This window comes from Psittacula echo (genome assembly GCF_963264785.1).
Source record: "Psittacula echo genome assembly, chromosome: 5".
In the NCBI taxonomy this organism is placed as follows: domain Eukaryota; kingdom Metazoa; phylum Chordata; class Aves; order Psittaciformes; family Psittacidae; genus Psittacula; species Psittacula echo.
This window is the reverse complement of record NC_137739.1, coordinates 71003283-71030325: the sequence shown is the minus strand read 5'-3', so window position 1 is coordinate 71030325 and position 27043 is coordinate 71003283. Positions and strand designations below refer to the sequence as shown.

The window sequence follows — 27043 nt, the reverse complement described above, 5'->3', positions numbered from 1 at the left end:
ACCTACACAGCAATCTTAGTCAGCTTTGTGCTCAGTAGGTCTCCCCAGCGGTTGCTACTGGGTTGCTTAATTGCTCAAATATATAGAAAGTGTCCTGTCAATCAAGGCAAGACAGAGGCAGATTCTGACTTGAACTACCCAAAGCATCAAAGCCACTGGCTGTAAAGCAAGCCTTTCCTTTCCAACAGCAATTAGCTTAAAGGGTATTGTTTTATAACATCGGCGCTGAAACGAATGGAGTATCTTTGTGAGTGAAATAATGAGCAAGCACTGGGGCAAAATGGATCTTATTTTCCATAGTGGAATTGCAACACCTTTATGAGTAGCTTGGAGGCTGGCTCTGAAATCATTGCTACTCCCCTAATTAACAAGCCCTGATCAGACACCTTGAAGGAAGACTTTTCAAATGTTTTGTGAATAAATACTTGATTTTTTTTGTCAACCGCATAAGATCTTTTTTTTAACTTGATTGCTCTGTACAAGCAAAGGCAAAGGATGTGGGAAGGAGGTGCGAGTTTGCAGGAAAAGCAAATGTTCTGCTGAGGACCCAGGCAGCTGTCACACAGATAAGCACCACTGTGCAAACGAAATCTGGAAATTGTGCCCATTGCCTTCGCTATGCAAGCAAAATTTTCAGCTATTCACAGGACAGAGAGAAGTCGAGGAATCTTGGTGCTATGAAAAACTTGCTCATCAGTGACTTAAAAGACAAGTGAGTGAGAGAAGTACAGCCATAAGCTGACTCAGTGACCTCGACAAAGTCACCTCCCTTCCCTGCCACCAGCTCATGGCTGGACAGTGACTTCCCAGTGCTCACTGCTCAAATACCAAGGCACATCCAGAAAAGGCACAGCAAGCATCAGTGTAATTACAGACTCCCTGGGGTGATGCTCTTAGAGGCAGGCAAGTGAGTTTTTTAACTTACTTACCTTACAAGCTTCAAATATATGCTTATGGTAGGTTGTATTCAGGCCTTCTGTAGTATGAGCTATGGAAACCAAAAAACAGACATTGAGGAAATGTGATATTAAAGTATTCAGGAAGAAACATGATACATTACATAGGTGCTCTCCCTGATTCAGAGTGAGTAACCTGTGGCTTGAGGTCCTTGTCTCATTTCCAAGGTCAAAAGCCTATATTTGGTGCCACAGCAGGGCTCATACTCATGCTAGCACCCCCTGGTAACCTGCAAAGCACCTGCTATACTTTACTATTCAGCTTAGAGCAGCCACTGCTCAGCTCTTTTTCTGTCTACTATGTGGCCTTGCTGTTTCCCTGGTCAGTAAATTATGCTAGTCACATGCACACAAGGCTGGTTATTCACCACCAAAATTTGCCTTTTGTGTCTTTTTTAGGAAATAGTAATTGGAAGAAGTGAAAGAGGGAAGCAGTTGTCTACAGCCAAGCAAGCCTCACAATAACATCTCAGGACATTTTGCATAACCGGCAGCCCCCGTCCCCTCTTTAGACATGATATTGCAGCAGATCTTCACCTCAGCTTACAGCATATGCTGGGGTGTACACCAACACAACAGGATCAGACTGTCATCCCAACTTTTCTTCTTCTTTCACCTTTTCCCTCTCCAACTCTTAACCACCTACTTCTGATGCAGCAGCGCAGTAGGTCCCTACCAGGATTGAGGCTGCATCAGCTGTACAAAGACTCTGCCCTAGAGCCTGCAGTGAGAAGACTAAGCCTTGCACATCAAGAAAGGGAGGCACCCAAGTGCAGGGCATTCTCCAGCAAGGACTCTTCCAGTCACTGACATGAGTCCCTCCATCCAACCTCAGCCTCCGGGCTTTCACAATCACCTCCTGAAACACAGAAAAGCAGTAAGCATTAACTTCTGTTGCCATCATGACGTGGGAAACAACTACTTCAGAAAATTAATTCACTTAACAGAACACCAAACAACAACAACAAGAAAGAGAATTACAAGAGGAAGGGAAGAACAAATTAAAAAGGAACAGAATTTTTACTAAATATTTGAGAACTGTCCTGAAGTTAGGAGGGAGGGATGGTTAAGATCTTTCACAGTATTCTCACTCATTATTATTCACAGTTTTGCTAGCAGCAAAGGACTTTATCTTCAAGTGAAGACCTATCAGGTGGGACATTGTGGAAGGGAACAGGAAGAGACCCAAAGTCGAATCAGATCACAGGGACGCCAAGAGGAGCAGCCAAAGTCTTGCCACTGATCTAAAAACATCAGCAACTTTCACAAGAAATACCTAAAACCTTTTGTCTGTAATTTTTGCTGACCAAAACTAAAGCCAGACAAAGAACCTTTAAAGGCTTTTTAAAAATGTACAGTTTAAAAGTTCCTGACTTGCAGTGAAAATATTGGTAAAAGTGAAAATATTCATCATAAATTCCTTTACTCAACTCTGGAAATGTGCCAGCAAAAATAAGCCCAGTATTAGAGACAAATACAGGAAATAGCTGCCAGATGGCAGATCAACCAGCTTTGACAGATCCCTTTTCTTTTATGGATTAGAAAACCAGGTGTTGGTCTTTCGATTTGTGTAATTCAGTTTGGATTCACTGACTTCAGCTAACCAAGATTCTGTTCTGTTGTCTCCATTTGTACTGAATAACCTCATAAAGTAAAATGAAAGACAAATTACAGCCTCTCTTTCTTACTTTGGCTTTAGAAAATCCTGTCTGTTCATGAGACAGACAGCAATTTCTGAAGGATTTGTGCCATGTCTCATGAAATGCATGAGCGTTGGCTTTTTCCCAGGCAGAGTTTTGTCAGCTTATTGTTTGTGAGGTTTTGTGTGCATTTTGTTTGGGTTTTTGCCACTGAAGTTAATTAAGAAATCTACCACATACACCTGGCCTTCAGTGTACATCAGAAGTTTAAAAGCTGCATATTTTCTTCCCCTGATCTTTTGAATTCATTTGAAATAAAAGGTGACATGCAAATAAAACTTGTAAAGATGACTATGTCCATCACTTACCTGCCTGTTCCTTTTGTGAGACACATAGACAGAGACAAGAACAGATTGACCATGAAAGCACATCTCATGAGGACTGTATATCCACTCACCTATTCGGGCTTTGTGGCTTTTCCCCTGAATTCCAGACAGGCAGAACACAAACATTAAGTGTGATGTTCAAGGTGTCAAGGTTATGAAAACTGGTAACTTATGGCCTTATCTGCTCCTCAAGTAAATCTCATAGGTTTTGCGCTAGAGCTGCCACAGCAGCCTGCTGCAGCCCTCCACCATGTGTAACTTCAGTAGTTATAAAGTACCTGTGGGTTTAATACAGCCAATTCACAGCAAATCCTGAGAGGGCTTTGGGCTTCTTGGCAAATCCTGAGAGAGAACCTTGGACTCCCAGTGACTTCAGTTTCTCTTGGCAGGACAGCACCATTCCCAGGTGCATTCCTGGGAAGTCTGGCCATGCTTTGCTCCTGAACTGGCCTCTTACTGCCCTGCCATTGCAGAAGTCCCATACACAGCCTGTGCACTCCAAAAGGCCCTCAGAAAAACCACCTCTCTTTTTCAAAGACCTTCTGGGCTCTCAGCCTACAACAGGAGGGACTCCATAGCTGCAAGAGACCTTGGATATGCACAGGTTCTTCATTGCCTTCTGAATGTGGCTTGTTTCTGTCTTTCCCTATCTCCTCCCCCATGCACAGAAAACAGAGCGACACCAGGTGCTGTTCACTTCCAATGCTACATACAATTCCCAAATTAAAATTCCCCAAACAGATTAACTAACGTGAACACCCAAATTCTCAGCCGTGCAGGGAGTTTTTGATTCCATCCTTCAATGAGAAGCCTTTTCAATGAAGAGGCTTCAACTTTAAACATGCCCTAATATATTTTTCCTATGATTAACCATCTAGAAGGATAATTTATAGTTCTATAAGTCTTGAAATATGCCAGGTACTATGAGCAACCTGTCTGTATCCTAATTAATTCATAACTCAGAAAGAGAAAGGCACGAATGATGGGGTGGAAAGGTGAGAGATCATACACAAGTGAAGCACTACTGACAGTGATCGCGTTAGTTTCGGTTAAAAAAAAAAAAAAAAAAAGGGCACAATTTTATAATAGGTTAAAAGAAAACCACCATGTTTTTCAATGGAAAATTACTGCTTTCATGTTAGGTGCCAAACTTCTGGTTTCAGATTGAAAACATAGATTTGGGGGGTATTTTCAACCTACTATTACTGTGTTTGCCCCAGATTTCTAGGTCGTTCCAGCAGAAGTGAAATTTCTCACAAAGTTTTATGGAGGAGTGAATAAAATGTTAAAAACATTTTCCACATCAGCTCGTGCATTTCTTGCAGACGTCAATGACACTGCTGACTTTCGAGAAAGAACTGAAATACAGTTTGTAGTGGCATTACAAATGCTTTTTGAGATGCCTTGCCAGCGTGGAGAGCACCTTCAATAACTGAGGTAATATTACTGTGCACACAGAGGGCAGAGAAGGAAGACTGTAGAAGTGGTCAAGGAGGTACAGTAAAGAATGGGCAGTTACTGCACTGCAAATTTTAACTGGATTAGTCATGAGAAAGGAGCTGAGATGTGCTATGAGGAGACAGACCAAGGGAAATAATGTTGTGTAGCTGCACACAGTAATTACTGCAGCGAACCACACAGTCAGCTGGCAGCCCAAGAAGAAACTGGTGTACATTCAGGCAAGCAAAGACAGTGACTGGACAGGAGGTATTTAATGCACTGCACACACAGAGGTCAGGAAGGGTTGGCTGTAGGTTCAAGAGTGAGAGAGGAGAAATGGATGAGGAAATGAGGTGGTATGGGTTTGCTGGCCAAGTTCATAGGAGTAGGCATCCAAGAGAGGTTAGGATTCATGTTGAACAGGGTGAGTTATCAACTATCACGTAGGAGGAGATGAAGCAATATAACGCTAGACGTAAGTTGATGAATTCACTAAAAAGCTTGGCACCAGAATCACTTTTTCCTATATACAAGCTAATATTAGACTTTGCCTCAATGGGTGATTTACCCTTTGCTGGTAGTTCTGAAAGAAATAAACCTTTACGTCCTGAAAACAGCATTACAAATAAGTACGTCAAGATTCCTTAATCCATCCCCACAACTGCTGGGTATTGTGTTTCAGTGTGACTTTGTCGTTGCTATATTTCTGAAGAATGTGAAGCATTGGTTTGCAAAGGGACAGACAAAATAGGTTTAACTTTGAGAGGGCATGGCTGATCTGTGAATTAATCTCAAAGGAAGTGAGTAAAGCTCATAGAAATGGTCTGACAGAAATGCTGCCAGCTGTAAGCACAATGCAGCAATCAGGAAATGTATTCTCAGACGGTAATGAGATAAACATGGACTCTCCCTACTAACAATGAGACACCAGTCCTGGCTGAATGTTTCAGGCACACAAAGCCATTTCTGCTTTAAAAGACTTTTGCTCATTTTGCTTCCTAAGCTTAGTACAACACAAACTGGCACTGCCTGAATGAGCATTAGGGTGAGAAGAATGAAGTCACCAAACAGGATTTGTCGAGGCTGCTGTGGAAGTAAGCCACTCCACACTTACTACTTAGGGTAATGACCCATCTTACGGAAGAGATAATTACTTCTTGCTGCTTTTGGGGGTACCTGAGTTACAAGTGGCAAAACGGCCCAAAGAACAGACCTGCAAAATCTGGCCCAGGAGATCTGAATCGCTGTGAAATAGCACTGCCCTGTCTGCAACAATATCATAGCTACTTTGGCACAGACACTGCCTTATTAGCACTGCTGCTGCAAGAAACCTGTCAAATACGATTCATCTCCTTTCCATCCAGACCTGGAAAATGAAGTCCAAGGGTGAGGCTTAACAGTAAGAAAAAATGCTAATCCACAGTTTGCTTGAGGCATATCTAGCCCGTTAAGACAATACTATTCTGCTGAAAAAGGCCTGTAGCTGTGATAGATTCAATCCAGAAGGGAAATACTAAAAGGCCTACAGCCATTAGAAGAGCTGGAGCTTCTAAAGATTGGTAGTGAGCATCTCCAACATACAGGTATTGCACCCAAACCAAGGTAATTCCAATAAATATAAATCTATAGCAGAACTAAAGGTTCAGCTCAGAGTCTTGAGCTTAACCTGATTTTATGCAATACAGACAAACAGTCTGTATAACAGTTGGAATACATTTACTAAAATTCCTGGTTTGCATGTTTATATATGTGGTACCTCAGAAAAATTAATTTCTCAAACCTTAAATTCTGAGCAAAATGTTTTGGAAGAAAAACTCAGAAGGAAAAATGTAAAGGCAAGTAGGAAGTTAAGAATCTCCATGATAAAGAGAAGGACAGCTTTGAAGAAAATACATCCTGACCCAATGGTGCAAGCATGGCCATAATATAAAATAAAAAAAGTGATATGGCAGACCAGTTTGTCTCATACTTGTCCCAGTCTAAGCAGTGCAAGTAGTGATTCAGGAGTCATACTCTACAGTGTCAGTAAGTTGTGTGTTGCAATGATTAAGAACTGCTTAACACACCTGACAGCCAGGAAAAATCCACCTGCAATAGGGACATTCTTGGGGAGTTCCCTGAAAACTTAAGAGTTGTTATATATACAGTGATAGCTGGAAAAAAAAATACACATCTAAAATGGGTGAGGAGGAGAATAAAAGCACCATCGCAAGCCAGGGCTGTGGAATTCCGTAGTCATGGTCCTTAGGAAGGTAAGGAGACTGCTTTCTTAAGGCTACCATAACTTTGCTCTGGAAGGGTGTGTTTGACAAGCATAGCTCCTAGTAATAATGAATAAAGCATCACTAATTAGGAAAAAAGTGGATTGCTTTCTGTCAATACCAAACATGTTAAATAATCAGAGCCTAAGAAAAGTAGTTGGTTAAAAAATGTCAATTTAAGACAAAAAAAGAGAAAACAGGGAGCAAAACCAGGGCCTGAAAACAACAGCCACCACATAAATTACAACTGACCATGGTTGACTAACATGCCCTGAAATAATGTAAACATGGGTTTAATTAACATAAAAATCAGCCTGAATACAGAGAAAACTTACCAAGAGAAAGCAGACTTTTGCTTGACATGAAGACCTTGGTAACTCCCTGGTTCCTGCTAAGTTTTGAGCCCTTTTGACACCTACAAGGCAATGCAATGCGTGGTTGAGTGTGAAAATAAATGGCACCCTCTAAATGACAGCTGCCAAGATTAGTATTCCTTTCTCCTTAACACTTCACTCTGTCTCAGGAGAAAGTTGATCTGGAAAACTGCCTGAGCAACACCCGCAGAACTAGTACCATAAGGAAGCTACCCATATGGGCAAAGCAACTATTATTATAAATAATCATTGATATCATAGAATCATAGAAAAGTTAGGGTTGGAAAGGACTTTAAGATAATCCAGTTCCAACCCCCCTGCCATGGGAAGGGACACCTCACACTAAACCATGTCACCCAAGGCCTCATCCAACCTGGCCTTGAACACCGCCAAGGATGGAGCATTCACAGCTTCCCTGGGCAACCCATTCCAGTGCCTCACCACCCTCTCAGTAAAGAATTTCTTCCTTATATCCAATCTAAACTTCCCCTGTTTAAGTTTGAACCCGTTACCCCTTGTCCTGTCACTACAGTCCCTAATGAAGAGTCCCTCCCCAGCATCCTTGTAGGCCCCCTTCAGATACTGGAAGGCTGCTCTGAGGTCTCCACGCAGCCTTCTCTTCTCCAGGCTGAACAGCCCCAACTTTCTCAGCCTGTCTTCATACGGGAGGTGCTCCAGTCCCCTGATCATCCTCATGGCCCTCCTCTGGACTTGTTCCAACAGTTCCATGTCCTTTTTATGTTGAGGACACCAGAACTGCACACAATACTCCAAGTGAGGTCTCACGAGAGCAGAGTAGAGGGGCAGGATCACCTCCTTCGACCTGCTGGTCACACTCCTTTTGATGCAGCCCAGGATGCGGTTGGCTTTCTGGGCTGCGAACGCACACTGAAGCCGGCTCATGTTCATTTTCTCATCAACCAACACCCCCAAGTCCTTCTCCACAAGGCTGCTCTGAATCTCTTCTCTGCCCAACCTGTAGCTGTGCCTGGGATTGCTCCGACTCAGGTGTAGGACCTTGCACTTGGCATGGTTAAACTTCATCAGGTTGGCATCAGCCCACCTCACAAGCGTGTCGAGGTCCCTCTGGATGGCATCCCTTCCCTCCAGCGTATCAACCGAACCACACAGCTTGGTGTCATCGGCAAACTTGCTGAGGGTGCACTCAATCCCACTGTCCATGTCACCGACAAAGATGTTGAACAAGACCGGTCCCAACACCGATCCCTGAGGGACACCACTCGTTACCGGTCTCCAGCCGGACATTGAGCCATTGACCACAACTCTTTGCGTGCAGCCATCCAGCCAGTTCTTTATCCACCGAGTGGTCCACCCATCAAATTGATGTCTCTCCAATGTAGAGACAAGGATGTCATGTGGGACAGTGTCAAAGGCTTTGCACAAGTCCGGGTAGATGACATCAACTGCTCTACTCCTGTCCATCAGTTCTGTAGCCCCATCATAGAAGGCCACCAAATTGGTCAGGCAGGATTTCCCCTTAGTGAAGCCATGCTGGCTGTCACCAAGCACCTTTTTGTTTTTCATGTGCCTTAGCATGCCTTCCAGGAGAATCTGCTCCAAGATTTTGCCAGGCACAGAGGTGAGACTGACTGGTCTCACCAGTGTCATTGATATGTGGGGTTTATATGATCACTGAGACATGACATCTGTGCTTCTGTGGATGTGTGTATCAAAACTGACACATGGGTTCCCTGATGTCTATTAGAGGTTGCCAACAGTACAACAACTGTACAACAGTACAGCAGCTTTTGCTCAAGGGCAGTAACATGACAGGTATCCATGATACTCATACTGCCTGAAAAATAGTAAGCACTACTGTTCTGTCAAATTTGCTATAAACAGCCAGGCAGGTTGGCAGAAAAAGAAAGAATTAAGGTGAATAAACTGATAGACTGATATGCAATATACATTTTTATTTTTGTTCTTTAGAAAGCCTGGACAGAATTGCTGTAAGAGACAAAACGTGAGACGTTTACCTGAGATGACAACACTGTGTTTCACCTTATATTTTTAAAGACCTGGAACGCAAGCTTTAAACACTGCAGCACTTCACTCTTGCACTTTTTGCCTTTATCAAACCTATACTAAATAACTGACTGTGGACATTGCACACTACTGGTAACATGCTTCTCGGTTTTCACAGACCCTTTTGAAAGTGTGTATACCTTTACATCAATGTTTTCTTCCCTTTTAAGCTGTTCATTTATGGTGACGACGCTGATTACATTCAGCCCAGTGCAATTAAAGAATTCAAATCCAATGGAGTTGGCTAAACATTGATGTGGATGAGAACTGGGCTCTCTAATTGTACACCAGGTAATTGCTTGGAGATCTGCTCGGAGTTCATTGCAATGTGAAAAAGATTCACCAATAAACATAGGTGCCATGTGAACTATATGTGACTGACAATAACCAATTTAACTCAAAGCACTTCTGCGTTCCATAGCTTTCCTTTAATGGTCTTTTGAAAGGATATTTTAGGCTTTTATGACAGACTAGTGGGCAATTACACACCTCCATTAATCATCTCCTCTGGGCTCAGAATGTGAAGATGAAGCTTCTTAATCAAAACTACAGAAGTTCAAAAATACATTACCATAATTCATTAATTTCCCTATTGTTCATGTCCAGTGCACTAGAGAAAAGCCACCTCATTTTGACATGTATCACCACCAGTGCTAATGCTCTGTTTCCAGCAGTGTCTTGGTGATGAGTGAAGTTTACAGATTAGACAAAGCTGGAAATGAAGCCTCTTGAAACAAAGCTACCGTCTCTTCCTGTGAATCCTGTTAGAACAAACCCATAGAAATATTGAACTAATCAAAACCCAGCCAGGAAAACAAATATAATGATAGTCCCAAATCCCAAAGAGGCACTAGGCCAAACCAAACATCGGCACAGCACAGAGATAGACAGAAACAGGCAAGAAGTTTCAGCAGCAGACAGAACTAAATCTTCCAGCCTGATCTCTTTTTAGCCTCTGGAGAAATGTGGATCTCAGTCAACACTCCGAGTCCTCAGACTCTTTCCAATTTAAGTGCATCATCCTGTTGCCACTGATTTTAACAAGCTCCTCACGGGTGCACTCATTCCATGTCACAGGTCCAGCAGGGCTTACAGACACACAAGGCCACAAAGAAAAGCAGGCCTCTGAGGAACAACCTCTACAACCATTCAGAGACAGCTTAGGTGAGCAGGAAGGTTGCCAGCTTGCTGTTGTCTATCTTGAGTCACCAACTTGTCAACCACTGAAGAATTACCAGGGGAGGGAAACAAGAGCAGCTAGAGATGTCAAAGCTCCATCTTTCACTTATGAGCATCGCTGTCAGGGCCAAGTCACAGATTAACTGAAAGAGCACCATGGTGCTATTTTGAGTTTCATGGTGTTATTGCTAGACACTTCTGCTTTTCTTCAAGCATGCTTTATATTCAGCAGTCTTTGTAAGTTTTGTCTACTTTAATTAAGTTAGACTGATAAAAACAAAATGCTTTGGCCATTTAAAAACCAGACATTTTGCCACTTTCAAAACAGACATTAATATATTAAGATCTGACAGTCTAACAAGAAAAGTTCCATATTTCACAGCACTCCATACTGTATCTGATTCTGACAATGTCTGCTATATCCTCATATGCTCAAAGGTCAAATAGGTAAATCATGGCCCAGTATAATAATTTCTTGCTTTGCTGGCAGCTGGCATGTGGCAAACAGTCATTGAAATCCAGCCGTTTAAACCATTGATCATCTATTTAAGTTGAAACCTAGTAGTGAAATGACTAAAAGGTATGTTTTTCAGTGTAGGATGTCAAACTGTACCATAGAGATTCCCACTCAAGACTATGAACCCCTTCGATACGTAAAGAACGCAACATACAGATGTTGCTTTGTAAGGAAAATGCATTACAAATCACTCACAGATTAAGCTGGAAAGATAATAAAATATTGGGTTGGACCCTAAACATAAGGCTAGAAAATTAAAGTTAAGGTTTGCCTTTTTGATTAACACCAGTGATGACTATATGTAGTGAGCAAATGCCCTGCAGGCTCCAAGTTGTATGGAACTAAATGTCTGAACTCATGGCCCTTTAGCATCACTGAAAAGCATCACAAACTATAGTCAAATTTACAAGAGTTAGCAATAGCCAAACCTCCACTGACACTGAGAGGGAAAAATCATGTTGGTCTATACTCCTTTTAGAAAATCCTCTCCATAGAGATTGGCCCCAGGGTGCTGAAAAGGCATAGGTACTATACAAACCTGAGGGCCATAGTCCTAAATTTTTTAAAGTTATCAACTTTTTGCTGCTTTTGGGTGCTATTCTCTACACATCATGGAGAACCCTGGTGGAACTAGCAGTGTGTCTCTAAAGACACTGGTGACAGCAACAGCTTCTCTAACATCACAGTTTCAGTCTTTTTGACTGAGAAATCACCTTTTTTTTTTTTAATCCAAAGAGCCACCGTGTTGACAGATTAAGATTTGCTAACCCATTCTTTTTCCCCATTTTAGTTGTTTTATTGCATATGCAGGACTGCATCCATGCAAAGGTTTCCCAAGTCTCTAATACATAAGGAAGAGGCAGTGACTCTAGACTGAGCAACAAAGATTACGCCCACCCAGTCTCCCTGCTTGACCCCAGGGCAATGCTGGAATGAGGAGGACTCTCCATATCACAGGAATGCAGGAACTTCAAACCATGACCCTGATAGTCCTCACTCACCACCTGCCAGAGCTTTGTCAATATGCAGAGGAGCTGCCTTACCTGGGCACAACTCCCAAACCTGTGCTCACTGCTGCCACGTCTGGGGAGCTGCATCAGTCATGGTGGGTGCAGAGCTTGGAGAGGCCATGGCTTTCTGACTGGTGGATACCACTGACCCCTGGCTGAACTGGCAGGGCTTCAGTGCCCTTCCTGCAGGCCCTGCTGCACAAACTGCTGTACCATGCCCCACTTGCCTGCCCTGTCAGCAGCACAAGTGGGAAGCTTGGCTGCCATTGCTGCTGGGAAAGGAGCTACAGGCTCCTGGCAGGTGTCTCTGCTCCACTGAGGTTCTCCTGGTTCAGGAAACCCTGCTGTGCACTGTGCTGGAGCTCCACTGCAGATCCCACCAGCACCGAAGCTGCTTGCCTCAGTGACAGAGAGCTAGTTTTGGTTACACCACATTAAAATCTCCCACCATTGGCCCTGGCCCTGCCATCAGCCACTGAAGGACCCCAACTTCTCTGAACCCCACACAGAAGCCAGCTTAGAAGTCTCATGCAGCGACAGGTAACTTCTCAGGGACCCCTTCCCTCCACATTCCTATCATATGTCATGACATTGCATTAGGGCTACTGCTGTGGAGGTGTCAGATGCATTAACTTGCATCAGCAAAGTGCTTGTCCACACCCAAGAAATTGCTAGCCTGCAAGACAAAACAATAGTGTTCGATCACCAGAACAATACAGGTGGCCAGAGCACAAGATCCAGACTCAGCCTTCGACTGACATGATAACTCTATCCAGATACACCAGGACAATACGAGTAAAGCGTTTTCCTGGACGTAGACAGATTTGACATGTTCAAAAATTATTTGTTTTCCTAATTTCTTAAGCATCTGCTCATCCCTGCAGGAAGATGAATGTTTTTGCCTGGTTTTTGTTTGCACCTCATTGTAGCACTCTGAATTACAAAACTTCACTTTTTTTTGAGATGTGTTTGGGTTATAAACCCCACATTTTTCCTCAGCATCCTTTCTTCTCTGCATGCATGGGTCGGAGCAGTGCACTTCATGCAAGCTACCTTCTTCCATGGTTTGCAAAATGTCAGTCCATTTCCATTACAGGGTGCCAAAACAGTACATACCTTGCTTCTCAGCATCATATTGATGTTTACTGCAGTCTGTACTAAACACCTCTCTTGTATGCTTTTGTTATTTTCCAGACAAAGAAAGTGAAGTTGCACTGATTAATTTCCACTTTTCCTTAGATCAGAGACTAGGTAAAGAGGTTTTTTTTTTTCCTCAGGATGGCATGTTTTAGTTAAGTAATAATAATGGATAGTCTCAGAGGAGAAAAGACAGTGAGTAACACTGATCATGAAATGACAACTGTACCAGGAAAGGGTAATTCCCTGCTCTTGAAAGCAAAAAAGATCCTTTCAATTTCCCCAGTAGCAGAATAGCATCTTTCGGACAATGCTGCTCTGTTCCTAACCGAACTCTTTTGTACACAGGCACTGTGTCTAGACAGCCTTAGAAAAAATGGCTCTACTTAACATGAAGGTGTTGGGTTTTACTGTATGTGCCCCAGTGTTTAACTGTATGCTCACATTCTGGTCACAAATAATGCAGCATAAATTTATTCAGTTTTTCTCTGGAGCTGATGGGTACATCACTGTAAGACAGACAGGAAGCAAACGGGGATCACACATTCTTTCTGAAGCTTGTATCTATAAAAGCTTTCTAGAGGTCAGCCAGCTAATATACACACAATAGTAGATGATACGAATAGGGTAAGTTTACTGCAGGAAGAGGAAATGAGTTCACATCACTCCTGTTAGTACTTACCGGTTTCCCATATAGACACAGCAGATTTGTCCCATCTCCTCACAGATCTTTATTTTACTTTTGGTGACAGCAACAGGACTTCCATCATTGACTGCGGCAGGAAGAGAATTAAGTCAATGCAGTTTAGTGAAAAGCTGTACTGTCTCATCATGTTTCTGTACTTAGAAGAGGGAAGATCTCCATCATTCAAGGCAGTATAAGTGCACCCATGGTAAAAAAAAAATAAAATATTCTCTTTTTTTAAAAAACTTAGCCATGGTAGAAATCCATGGGGTTTATTTTTGAAATGAAAACGGAATCCCCTTCTACAGAGGGACAAGCTCTATCCCAGACTAACACACATCTTCTTTCTACATGTCCTCCACTTTAAGCACCTGATTGATTTTGGGTCATTACTGACTTCCTATGTCCAGGTCTTTCACATCCTCACATAACAGAGGAGAGGACGTCTTTCTTCTAGAAGAGACAGGTGAGAGGCACGACTCCACCTGACAAGGGATCCCACAGAATAGCAGGTAAAGAGGGTACGAGCTCTGGAGGGCAGGAGGAGTTTGCTCAAACAAAACAACTGGAGCCTACATGATCTCCACATCAGAGGCATGTAATTTGGGGCTGCAGTGGATTTGGCAATAAGGAATAAGAGTTGCCTCTTGAGAGAGAGTAAGAGTTTAGGACAGGATGAAAGATGGTCTCTGGTTAAGAGGAAGAAAAGGAAAACTGAATGAGAGAGGGCACGTGCCAGGTTGGGGCAAGGAGGGATGAGGAGGTGTCTAGTCACTGAGATGCTTAAGGAAGAGTGAGTGGAATGGAAAACCTAAGGACTGGGGAGCCCAGGGGGAGTGAGTGAGGGTTACCCCATGGCCCTTTTCTCCCCAGGACATATCTGCTCTCATACCCGTGCAGAGCAGGTATGTCCTTCCTGCATCACTCACACTCCCATCCCACTGGCATGGGAACGCAAGAAACCTTCCTCGCCACCTGCCCAGTTCTGTTTTTGCAGGCAAAAAGATAACCACCCAACGCTGCAAAGAGACATTTCCAGACAGTAAGACATTACTCGGAAAACATATTAGCATGAACAAACTGATGAGGATAACGGATGGCAATGACAGAATTCAAACACAGGGAAAACAATTCAAGCCTACAGTAAAGGAAAATAGATTTCAAAGCTGTGTTTTGGGGACTCCAACCACTGCCAAGTCAGGCAGAACAGATGGAAACCAGCCAACATGGAAGTAAATTCACACAACTTTAACTGACTCCCAGTATTTCCATAGCAAGCTTGAAATCACTGTCCCTAAGCCTTACCTGTATTTTGCACATCCTGGCTATTGAAAGATTGTTGCAAGAGAAATGCTTCCTTTTCATCTGATTTTTCTGTTTCTGTTCTGTTCAATAAAGCACTGGAATATAATACTTATCATAGTCCTGCCTTGCAGCTATCCAATCATAACGAATGAAGGCTGGTCAGCCAGCTATCCCATGAAACCAAGCTTACGCAGAAACCACAGTTTAAGCATTGGAAATTGAGTTGTTATTTATTACTGCAGGATCTGTGCTTCTTGCTTCATTCTCCCTGCTGCAATAATGACGCAGCCAAATCAGGGTATACTACATCAGTGACTAATCAAAGCCAAACAAAAAAAAAAAACAAACCAACAAAAAAAAAACCAAACCAAGCAACCAAACAGTATGACATTAAGTGGCTTATTTATAGGCTCTGTTTCTCTAGACAATGAATCCAAGCATTTACATATAATTATTAGATATCAAATCCCAATAATAGGTCAGACATGTTCCATTAAGTTATATACTGCATACATTTCATTGCCAACAATTTGAAACTCATTTGGTAATTTAGAAGAGAAAGCAGTTTAATGACAGCGGATTTAGCAGGAACATATATTATGCTTAATTAATAGGGAAGAAAAAAAAGGGGGTGTGGTGTGTCTTAACAATCTAATTTAGTTGGTCTCTTTTTCCTTGGCACTGAATTCATAAACTAAAGGATAGACTCTATACATACCTGATACCTGCTGCAAGATAGCATGCTATGACTGCTAAGGCCCCTTCTTGATTTGGTCAAATTTGAAGCACTTGATATAAACCAGGGGGCTGCTGTTGGAACAGCATTGCTCATAATTCAGGCAAGAAGCCTAATGTCCCTTTATGGTAAAGTTTCCTAAGGAAATAAATTCTGTGTTATTATGCCACCACATGCACCCAACTGCTGGCAGTTCTCCTCTCCTCTCTACAGTTCTGTCCCAGTTAAGTTCAACCATGTGTCAGAGGAGCCAATGCCTCAGGCTCCTGCAAGACGTTACCTGCAAAGCTGTACAACTGCTTGATCTTCGTTACTAAAGTGCATTTGGACTGCATAGAAAGTTACCAACACATGCTCACTGCAACAAAATCAAACGAAAATTCAGAGAAAACAGAAGTCCAAAAAATTGAAAGTTGACAGACTAAAATGCCACAGGACAAGCAGCCACCTCTACTCTCCCAAATTCTGACAAAAACCTACAAACCAGCAACAATATGCTTAGCCTGCCTAAGCTGTATTAGCAGAAGAATCAAAAAGGCTTACATGGCCTGTAAGAATCTGGTCTTTCCAGATATCGATCAGAGATATCCCTAAATTAAGATATTACATCTCTAGGAGCTTTGGGGGATGACTGCGCATTGATTTCCACACGGAGAGGACAGCTTGAGGGACGAGCGCTGAAGGTTGTGCTTACGTGGACTAGGAGAGCTGAAGGGGGACTTACGCGGACCTTCTCTGGAAGCATAGCTCTTGAAAGCAGCTCCTTTTTCCTCTCTGGCTTACAGCATTGCACATACTCAAATTTACCATCAGCAGAATTAGCTCTACAGCAAGAAAAACAAAAAATAGGTCAGGTGGGGGAAGATCCCTGTGTGATCTTACATTAGAGTGTCAAATCAAAGCCCTTGGCTCCTTTATCTTTAGCTGCCCTGTTGCATTTATTGCAGAGGCATTTTTAAATATTGGAGCAAACTTATAGATCTCAACATTTTCAAAGTACTTTACCAACAAACTGAATAATCAAATAGATAGCAATGGGATTTGAAGTAGGGGAGGGGCCTTTTAATGATTCATATTGGAAGATTTAGGGGGATTTAATAGATTGAAGGTCACTGGAAATAAAACTGAAAAAAAGCTTCAACACAGTTTCTGCTAAAGCAGAGTTACATCGCGAGGTCAGGTGAGAACAGAGCTCCACAGGAAGTCTCAATAAATCTCTGTTCTTTAGCTAGCTGCATGGAAAAGCATTTGCTTGGATAAGGCTAAAACACCCCACTAGTCCACCATCACCAATCCTGCCCCGTTATGACAATTTTGGAATTAAACCAAATGAAACAGGAGATTTTGCCTAAATTCAGTCCATTGCAAGCCTTCAGGCTTGTGTTTGCAGCACCTTGGTGCAGGAGGCCAGCATCTCTCAGCAGCATGGGGAGAACGGGGGGCAGCAGTGTGAAGCACCATGCTACAGTAGCAAATATTCTTCCCTTTGTATTCCTGAGTGTAATTTTTGTCTGGCCAGAACTGATGTTTGAAATGTGGTTCATCACTATCCACACTATCCACAATCACTAACCATGACAATTACTGCCTGATGACTGTCATGGACAGCAAATTGCAATAACATCCCTGTGCATTTGTGAAATAATCTGTGGACTAATAAGCTAAATACCACTCTTTGAATTCTACATTTCCTTGCTCCAGAAATCAAAAGTGTGTTTTGTCAAGTTTCAGTTTACTCTGAGATCTGTCAACTGGAGACTTTAGCCTGCTGCCTCCCAGCTGCCTGAAACTGAAGGCTATATAAAGCAGACGCCCATTTTGGTTGGAGATAGTTAAGTACACAGTGATTTTCCACTTATGCACATTATCTACATAGTAGAAGTAGCATCTAGAAAGGCATGGGAGTCATCACATCGTCTTAGCGATGACAGATGAGCATAAGCTGTGGTCCTACTCAGTACATTTTGCAGAATTAATATTAAAGGATACACAAAAATTGAGCTGAACTGTTTAACCAATTTCCTTACACAGCTAAGCCATGTCTGCTTCACCAGAAGGTGAAGATTCAAAGATTGACGTGAGCCTGCTCAATTCGAAAAAGATTTACAGGTTTTGTTGCTGGAAGTCTCTACACATCCCTCTACAAATGCATGGTCTTTTCTTCCTTGCTCTCAGGGCAATTACGCTTGAGCTTCAATTTGCTTTGGCTGCCAGGCTGGCATATCACGTATCCTCAGTGTGCTGCTCCACTAGAAAGATGCTCTACAAATACTGCCTCTTGGGTTGCTGCTTTCTCTGTCAGTGAAGTGCAAGGCTCTGTACACAAGAAAAAGCTTGTCCCAGGTGGTGACAAACTAAGAATTTCAAAAACAAGATGCAGAAGCTGTACAAAATATCCCTTATCCCTTTCTCATTCTCTTTTTGGAAGACCTTCCCAAATTCAGGGATAATGCAAGACAAATTCCCAGACATTTTCAAGTGTGTATCAAAGGTGTAAGACTGTCCAGCAACACAAAAATACACATTTCTTTAAAAGCATTACAAGCTTTCCCTCCTTCTTTAGTGATCCCAAGCTTCTCACACCTTCAGTGATTTGGGGGGGTGGGTAGGGATAAGTACTGAAGAGTGATTCGGAGGATCAAAAAGAAAAAACAAAACAAAACAAAACAAAACAAAACAAAACAAAAAAAGGAGGGAGAGAGTAACACAAACAGAAAAATAGTAGGAGATCAAGTTTGAGCATGACAATTTCTCATCTGAGGCAGACTTCCAGAAAATCCTGCAGTCACTGCTCACAGTCAATACACTTCAAGGTATTTACTAACAAATTCAGGATTGGCTTCAGCATTTAATCTTTAAAACCATAGATAGCTCCAAACTCATGATGCAAGACCTTGTATCAGTTTCTAGTTTAATACCCAAGCTTATTGCTTTACTGTACACTGAAGCAATAATTGAGCACAGACTTGGCAACAGCCTTTACCTGCAACACAAAACTACTTTTGTAAGCCACAGACTTGTGAACTGGGGTCCAAACAAGGCAAGATAAAACTAGGCACTCTGCTATTATATGAGAAACCAAAACATTCCTGAGAAGAAAGACGACGATGAAAAATTAGCAAAGCAATTATCAGTACCAAAAGTAGAAAAGTAACTTTTTAATTCCAATCTTTTAAAGGTTGTTCTCTAACTTTCAAGTACTGAATACAAATTCTACCTTGAAGGCCCATTTACTGCATGCTCTCAGTTTAACTTCTTTGGAAAATACTTGCCTTGCAATAAGAAACCAGAGAGATGTGAGGTTGTTAAGTGACCTGAATATTGTCTTACAAGTATTTGAAGTGACTTGTGACAATGATCTCTTCTAACAAAGGCACACAAGATGTGCAACTGCTGAAAATCTAATTTGGAAAAAATCAAAATGGAAAGAATTTTTAAAAATTAGGCTACTGGAATAATCCACATAGGAAACTGGTATTTTAAAATGAGAAGAAAATGTTAAATACATCTTGCCCCCAGTTTTATTGCAGCATCCATATCTGCTGCAATTTTAGTAAAACCATTTTTAAACCAGCATTGACCCTTACCAGGCTCTATGTGTGGTTCTTCTAGAGGGTGTTTTCCACATACATGACCATCTTAAGCCTTTCACTTTGCTTCCAAACTGGAAGACAGAGTAGCTTCAGGACTGAAACAGCAGGACGACGCTATAAAAGAACAAGTTCCTTCACCAGCTGTGAAGTGTAAGGCTCAAAGGGTTTATAAAGAACATTGTGTGGCTCTAAATCCTCTCTTCTGTATCCACTGCCCTTTACCTTCCTCACAGGTGTGGTTGTGTGCAGTATGAGGATGCTCATCATCATGAAAAGACCTTAAAAAAAAAACCACCCAACTTTGTGAAATGAGTATTTGCTATGGTAAATCTGGCAGAAACTTAAATTGCCACCTCATTGTTTGATCAGTCCTTACAGTCAATACAGAATGGGTATCTGATCACTGGAAGGTCACTGTTGAAAAGATACAGGAAGTTTAGATGGGAGGAAGTGGAAAAAAAAGCCAAGAACCTGGAAAACACTTCATTGCTTCTTTTATTTAGATGCACCCACAGTACAGAGCCTCTTGAGCATGTGCAGAAGAGGAAGATCACACATTTATAGCTGGGAGCACCACTGAGTTTGAGTTTCTTTGATACCATTTTTGAGAAAGTAAACTATTTCCAAAGAATTACATTTGAATCCAAGAACTTAAGACCTGCTCGTGCTTCATCCAGCTGTGGAGATTATATTTTTCTTTTATTAGTACTTCGACGTAAAGTAGAAGAAATTTTCAGAGTCTGGTTGGACCAGTCTATATATTTTCATATGCACCTTTTAATTTATATAAAAAAGGCTTCATTCCTCCACCCCACCCCCACCCCCAGATAGTTAAATGCATCTAAATTTAAAATCAGTAACCAACCAGAGCATTCCTATGGGGAAAAACGAACTTTTGCTGCCCTCTCCTGCTTAAACAATGAAATGCTAAAATATTAAGATCTATGAATCTAATGCTAACCTTGAACAAAAAGTATGACAGGTCATTCGCTATACTAGAATCAAAAATAGAACAAGAAGAAGAAATGTATTGGTACTATTTATATTTGAAAACTCCTCATCATTACATGAGGTTATGAATACAACATATTTACAGTAAGTGATCCAAGTAACAAAAACTTGTATTCAGAGAGGTCATGATAAAAAGTGTTTGCTTCTGTGGATGGGAAGCAACACTTGGATAGAAGTTTTCAATAAGAATTAGTTCCGTTCTGTTTCAAAATACTGTTTCATAGACTTCAAAAAAAACACCGGGCTATACAAAACCTGCTCACGTAGCAACTAGCAAAACTAACCCGTGGCTCACTCCAGAGCTGCTAAGGGAAGAGGTTGAGCCAAAATAAAAAAGCCACATCTAAATAAACACATTCTTCAGTCTTGAGCATTGTCACCTTTGTCTTGTTTTAGGGCAACTGCTTTGGGATGGTATTGTAACACAACTGAGAATAGGCCATCTTTGTTTTCCAAGACAGAAATAAGAGCAAATTATTTCAGTTTTACTTGAAGGAGAGAAGAAACTTGTCTTTCTCCCTCCTCAAAACCAAAGTTTTTAGAACTCCTAATGTATTCTCCTTTCCACAGAGTGAGAGAGCCTGAGGCTGTACTTAATGCACTTACAATATAAGTACAGCTGCTATATTTCTTACTCAAGCAATTCTTGGCTCTAACACCCTAAATTTTTCCATATATAGAAGGAAATTAAAAAAAATAAATTAAATCCTTTTATTTATGCTAACAAAACCAAGATTCAATTTACTGTAACCCTTCTAGCGAACACTCCAACAGCATTAGAATACTTTTATTTAAAGCATTCCACCATTTGGAAGAGACACAAAAAACACTCAAAAGCAAGAAAAGAAAAACAATAAGGGAGACTTGCAACATGAAGAAAGCAACGTGTGCTCAATTTAAAGTATAAGAGAGGAACTTTACTTTTACAGTTGGTATATCCCCATGACCTGATGCAATGCCCTAGCATTGAAAATGCAGCTCTTTCCTTTCACCAGAGAGCATTCAATCCTTTCTCCTGAAACCAATATGGTACAGGACACGAGTGACCACCCAACAACCACCGTATGAGCAGTTAATAAAAACATTTACACAAATAAAGGTAACTTCTGGAACTCAAGAAGCAAACGAAAGCATAATTAAATAGACACACTGATCACACTTGGGCCCATACACTGCCACCTTCTTTGCCTACAACTCCAATTGATGGGAGCATTGCAGACTGGCAGGACATCGCATTTGGATTGTGGCAAACAGTGGATCCAGGGGGTGAGGTCGTATCATTGTGGCAAGTGCTTCTTCATGTACATCATACAGTGCAACCTAGTGCCGTTATCAGCCTTTTAGACTCAAGTGACTAATATCACATCATCTCATTCACTTTAAAGAAACGTCCCTTCTTGGAAGTGACAAATCATCTATGAACTTTAGGTACTTCCCACCATCCCCACATCAGAGGTAACATTAGAGGTAACAAAATATTGCAACCCATCAGGTTTGTCATCAGTTGCGTATGATCAATACCAGAATGTCAGGTCAAAACCAAAAATAGTTATGAACAAACAACACTCACCTAAACTCTAAGTACAGGACAAGGTGCTTTTTCTAATTTCACATTGCTGTGTTCTACTCCACCAGGTGGAAAACATTAATCTTTTTTCCTTCATTCTATCTCAGTTTTTCACAACTGAACATTAGTCTTTGAGCATCAGTTTGGGTCCACCCCTCTTGTAAAGCATGATCATTTCACACAGAAATCACACTGTCAAGTATTTTTTTGGTAACAGAAATAAAAGACTGTCAAAATCAATGGGCTAAGGGACACGATTTGTTATAAATTTATTTAATCTTCAGTATTTCAGCTTGCACCTTTGCTTCGGCACTTTAGAATAAAATGTTTCAACTATGACAGTAACTGCCTAATTTACATTGCGTCCCAGTCAATGTTCTTAAAAGAAGCTTGTACTAATCCCACTAAACCATGTTGTGTTTGGTGTTGCATATGACTAGTTCCACTTTTTTTTCCAGAATTAACAGTGTCAAGTTTTTACAAAATTGTTGAGTTTACAACATTTGTGTGCGCAGACCCGGGAATACAAACCGTGACCTGATAATCCTGAAACAGTCAGTAGTCTAGGAGGGAATTCTTTTTTACCTCTTTTCCATGCCTGAAAACAAGAAAACTTCAAATCCTACTGTATATTTAAATGGTAGGAAGAAAAATATACAAGCTTGTATTTATACTGTATTTCTATCAATGGCAACAGGTCATAAATTCATGTTTGCAACTATCACAAAGACTCAAGAACACCAATTCAGTTTTATACTGTAAATACTGCTGGATTGATGGTTTAGGATTATCAATTCACTGTTGTCATATGTCTATAACAGTTCAAAAGCATCCTGGAGAAAAATCCTGAAACACATACCTTTCGGTATATAATAATGCAACTGCATTAGCTAAATATATACTGTACATAAGTCTTATCAGCATTTTACCTACCAAAGATGTAAGATTCCACTTTCAGATACAAAGCAGATAGCCAATAATGTATACTTATAATACAGCCCTCTTCTTTGTTTTTGTACTTTTTCTTTCATTTTAAACAATTTGGTCACAATGCACCTTTGATATAAAAGCATTTTAAACTTTATTATTAATACTCAGAACATTAGGATTTCCAGAATTTTTTTCAGTAGCATTTGTAGAACCAGTTTTGGTAACAAATACAGTAGTTAGGAATGAGCATCCAGATGAGAATGCAGAAGTATATTATCCAGAATCCTTTCCAGCTAAGACCATAGGGCTGGTACTGTGATGAATAATAGTACTAGAACCACAAAAACACTATAGTATGTTTCTTAGAGGCTACATCCTCTTTTGCTGGAACACTTTATAAATACATATTAAAAAGTAAGGCAACAACTCCAAACAGTCCAAACTGCTATCTCAACTCAATTTCCAATTAGATTCATGACCACTGGAAACTAATTTCATGCTCACACTGTTTAGCATTTGTCTTCATTCTTTCAAAATGGTCCAATAAAAACATACTGTAATAATTTAGCAATTAGTATTTCTAAAACAACTCCGGTATGTGTGTCCAATGCCACATCACTAATACTGGTTAGGTACTGAAGTCCAGGGTGTTACCACTGCCTGCTTTTAAAGGATTGTGGACACTAATTTGGATTTGCAATAAATTGGTGTACAAATCCAAAGCTCCCTTTCCTACTATGTTTATCACCTACTTGTTTTTTTAACTCCTAATGTTCAAATTAAGGAAGCACCAGAGACAGCCTGGTACTAAAAAAAATGCTCACACCAGTAAACAAAACTTTTATTCGGGACCTAAGTTTTTCATGGCCCTGATCTGAATGGACATTCAACTTATGAAGATGTGCAAAAGGAAAAAAAAGTCAAATTACAGTAAAGTTATCCAGAGAAGGAGGATGTTACACAAACTCATAAGGAAATGACAGTCTTTTTCTCTTTTACTATAAATACACTTAACAGTTTAGCAGAAAGACAAGCTAAATTTTAAGATTGTTCACATTTGAAAGTTGTATTATACTCTCTGCTAACGATAAATAAGGAACAGGTCCTGACAATGGAATTTGACATCGCAATTTTCAACAGATCTTTGAAGACTGGTTTTAAAGAAGGGTTAAAACAATGACTATGCTTGTAAAGTTCTGAGAAGTCCATCTGCTGTCCAAACTTTGGATTAAAGTCCTTATTTTTTTCCTTTACTTAGAGACAGGTATATACAGTGCTGTTGTAATAATGAAACAAATGTGAAATCTACTGTAAAGTTGCACAATACAGAAAACTGTTGCTCCATCTTCTACTACATAAATGTGTGACTCCACAGGTTAATAATGCTGTTTTGTTGGTTTTTTTTTTTTGTTAAGTTGGAATTATTCCATCACGTCTAAGACCTCTCTTTAATTCCAAATCCTCCAGTTTTTTCCACAGTTCTTCACGTTCTTTCTCTTTCTTTTTCTCACTGACAGATGAAATAAAACAAAAAGTTAGCAGGAGAGAATACTGTAGAATATTTATGTTAAAAATATCTATAGCTGACATGAATTAGCAGCACTGATTTTGTTAAACATAACTTCAATTTTCCTAACATGTATTTAAGTTTCTAAAAAATTCTGTTACCTACATAAGTATCACTGAACAAAGCAGTGCGAAAAGAATATAAAACATAAGCTGACTGAAGTGACAGTATGCACCGACACTAATTTGTAATGCAGAAGAAAAAAAAATGGGCTTTTATTATGGAAAATTTTAAAATATCTGATGTATTATGGAACTAAGATATCATAATTAGAAAAATTAACATTTTGGAACTTACTTGCATTTCATTATTTTCAAGATACTTTTAAGAAAGGTATTTTTTAATCTTTTAAATAGCAGCCACTTTCTAGAACAAGCATTCCCTTATTCTTTTGGAATCACTATTCTAACTTACATTGACTGGTGGCTTTCATATCACTTAGATATCAGCCAAGGAAAAGTTCAAGCTACAAGATGTGCCTTTCAGTGATATATTCCTTTTCCTTACAAATTCCTACAAGATCTACGTAACATTTGCTTTAACAACAGACTTTAACAACTAACCTAACATTTACTTTACCTGCATTATTTACTTTCTGAACTTCCTGTCTCTGCCATGGCTTACTTTGAATAAACCTCCTTGATATTGCAAGGTACAAAATCCTTTCAATTTCTACTACATCGCCTTGTAGGTTCAGATGAAATGGAAATCTTAACAATTACAGACACATTTCTCTGCCAGTCACATTAAAGAATTCTTGAAAAATAGGGCAGTGGATTAGAAGCATTCCTACACATCTTGATTCAGTCAAAATGCCAATATCTGGGTCATTTATTAGAAATTTTTATTTCCCAAGTGTATTTTAAACATATAAAAATACAATCAACTTTCAGATAAATCCCTGAAGAATGTTAAAGGGAAAAAGAAAAACAAACAAAAAACCAAGCCCACTGTCACTAAAAGTATTTCAAATTAAATATAAGTGAAATAGCCTGACATTTTCAGGCTACTTACCAATATTTATCTTCTAAACACTATGAAATATATGCCTGCTTACCTAAAAGACTGTTAGAAGATGATCGCCTTATTCAACTTACCTGACATATCAAAGTCATTAATATCTAACATAGTTCTCCTCAAGCTTTAAGTTGTATCAAGTTACCCTTTTGAAATGCAGTTCTATTAAGATGCTGAAGATTTTCTGTAAACAGTAAGGCTTTACATGTTTTAAAATTCTATGTAGTAAATAAAATGATGAAATAGTTAGCATCAGCCTTGATAGGAGCTACAACATCAGTAGGTGCAAGGAAAATTCTTTGTGCAGTTCAGACAGTAAGCCTCACTCATTATCCAGACATGGGACATACTAGTACAATGTTTGGTCCTGTTAAGAGCAGAGTTCACCACTTTCAGGGGCAAAGTGCAATCTCAAATTGATGTAAGCCACTGAGTTCCCTCAGTAAATGGGTAGATTAGATGACTGGTCCTAAGATTCTCTGCCTTTTCTGCTAGAAAATCATGCAGCATTGTCTCAACTGCACTAACGGATTGAGCCTTATTTATCCACACCTATTTGGAATTGACCTGGCATCTTAACTGAAATATATATCTACATCTCTAAAATTAAAATACTGTATTAATGAAGTAACCTGTTAAGTGTAGATTTTTGTGTGCGTGTATACAACCTTGTATTTTACAAAAATGAAGCAGAACAAAAGGATAGTGTGATTCTAGTCACACAATTCAAAAAACATGGCCTCCAAGACTTTAGAGACAATGCTAACTAACAAGTTCAAATGACATATAGTACCCTTTGCTTTCCTTGGGAGAACCCCAAGTCATAGAAAAGGTATGACCTAAATAAAACTGCAAACTGTTCAGAGTTCCTCAAGTTTCCTCGATTTTTTCATCTGACTCTTTGGGTAAGCTGAAACTTTAATTGCTCTTTAATTGGAAAATGAAGATTAAGAAAAATGGGAGAAAAGACAAAAAGCATTTTATAGGGTGGAACTAATGTATATATGATTGGTGTATCTAATGGATCCTGCATGTTAGAAGACTCCATTAGAGAGAGACCCAGGAATAAGAAATGAAAGGGTTGAGAGATGTCTTTTTGCTTTAAGACCGTATCTAGCCTATGGACAGTCGTTTGGCAAATCAAACCTTAGGATGTGCCCCTTCATGTTTCCAAACCTCAGTGTAACTTTTTTAAAAGTCTTTAAGCAAAGTGTTAGCTTTAAACGCTTGCTTTTCTTTTACTATTGAAGATCTTGATACACTCAAGCCTTTTGGAATGCGGAGTCAAAAGGAACTCCATGAGGAATGCAATTCCCAAGCAATGCAATAGATACCGTATTTCATAAAGGGTAAAGAACAACCTGTACATGATATTATCTTGCATCTTTCAAGGAGAAGGCTGAAGAGCATGCAAAGGGAAAAATGAGGCACTGTGTCTATTATGCGTGAGGTTATGCAATTGCACCTGAGTGTGAGGGGAAAACTAAAGAGCAGCCCTTATGCACAGCTGACAAAAAAAGCTTTAAAAAGTTACCGCTGACGATCTGACTTGTAAGTGGCTGTCAGCTCATCAAACATGGTGCTGTTCATTTCCATAAATGCCTTCAACACATTGTAGACTAAAGCCACAATAGCCCTGTGAAACATTAAAATATAAAAAAGAAAGGAGTCTATTAGTTTCAGATG

The 27043-nt window shown here is 40.2% G+C and overlaps 1 protein-coding gene across 4 annotated transcripts in view; it reads right to left on the bottom strand.

Moving 5' to 3' along the window:
• Window positions 1-19776: 19776 nt before the first annotated feature.
• PPP2R5E (protein phosphatase 2 regulatory subunit B'epsilon) overlaps window positions 19777-27043 on the bottom strand; it is a 76775-nt gene continuing 69508 nt past the window's right edge. For all 4 annotated transcript variants that reach the window (XM_080619981.1, XM_080619984.1, XM_080619983.1 and 1 more), the window contains 2 exons: window positions 26892-26993; window positions 19777-24283 (listed from right to left, as the gene is read on the bottom strand). In XM_080619981.1, the coding sequence (XP_080476107.1) occupies window positions 24184-24283; window positions 26892-26993 (202 nt within the window). In that variant the 3' untranslated portion in view covers window positions 19777-24183. The remainder of the gene's footprint in view (window positions 24284-26891; window positions 26994-27043) is intronic.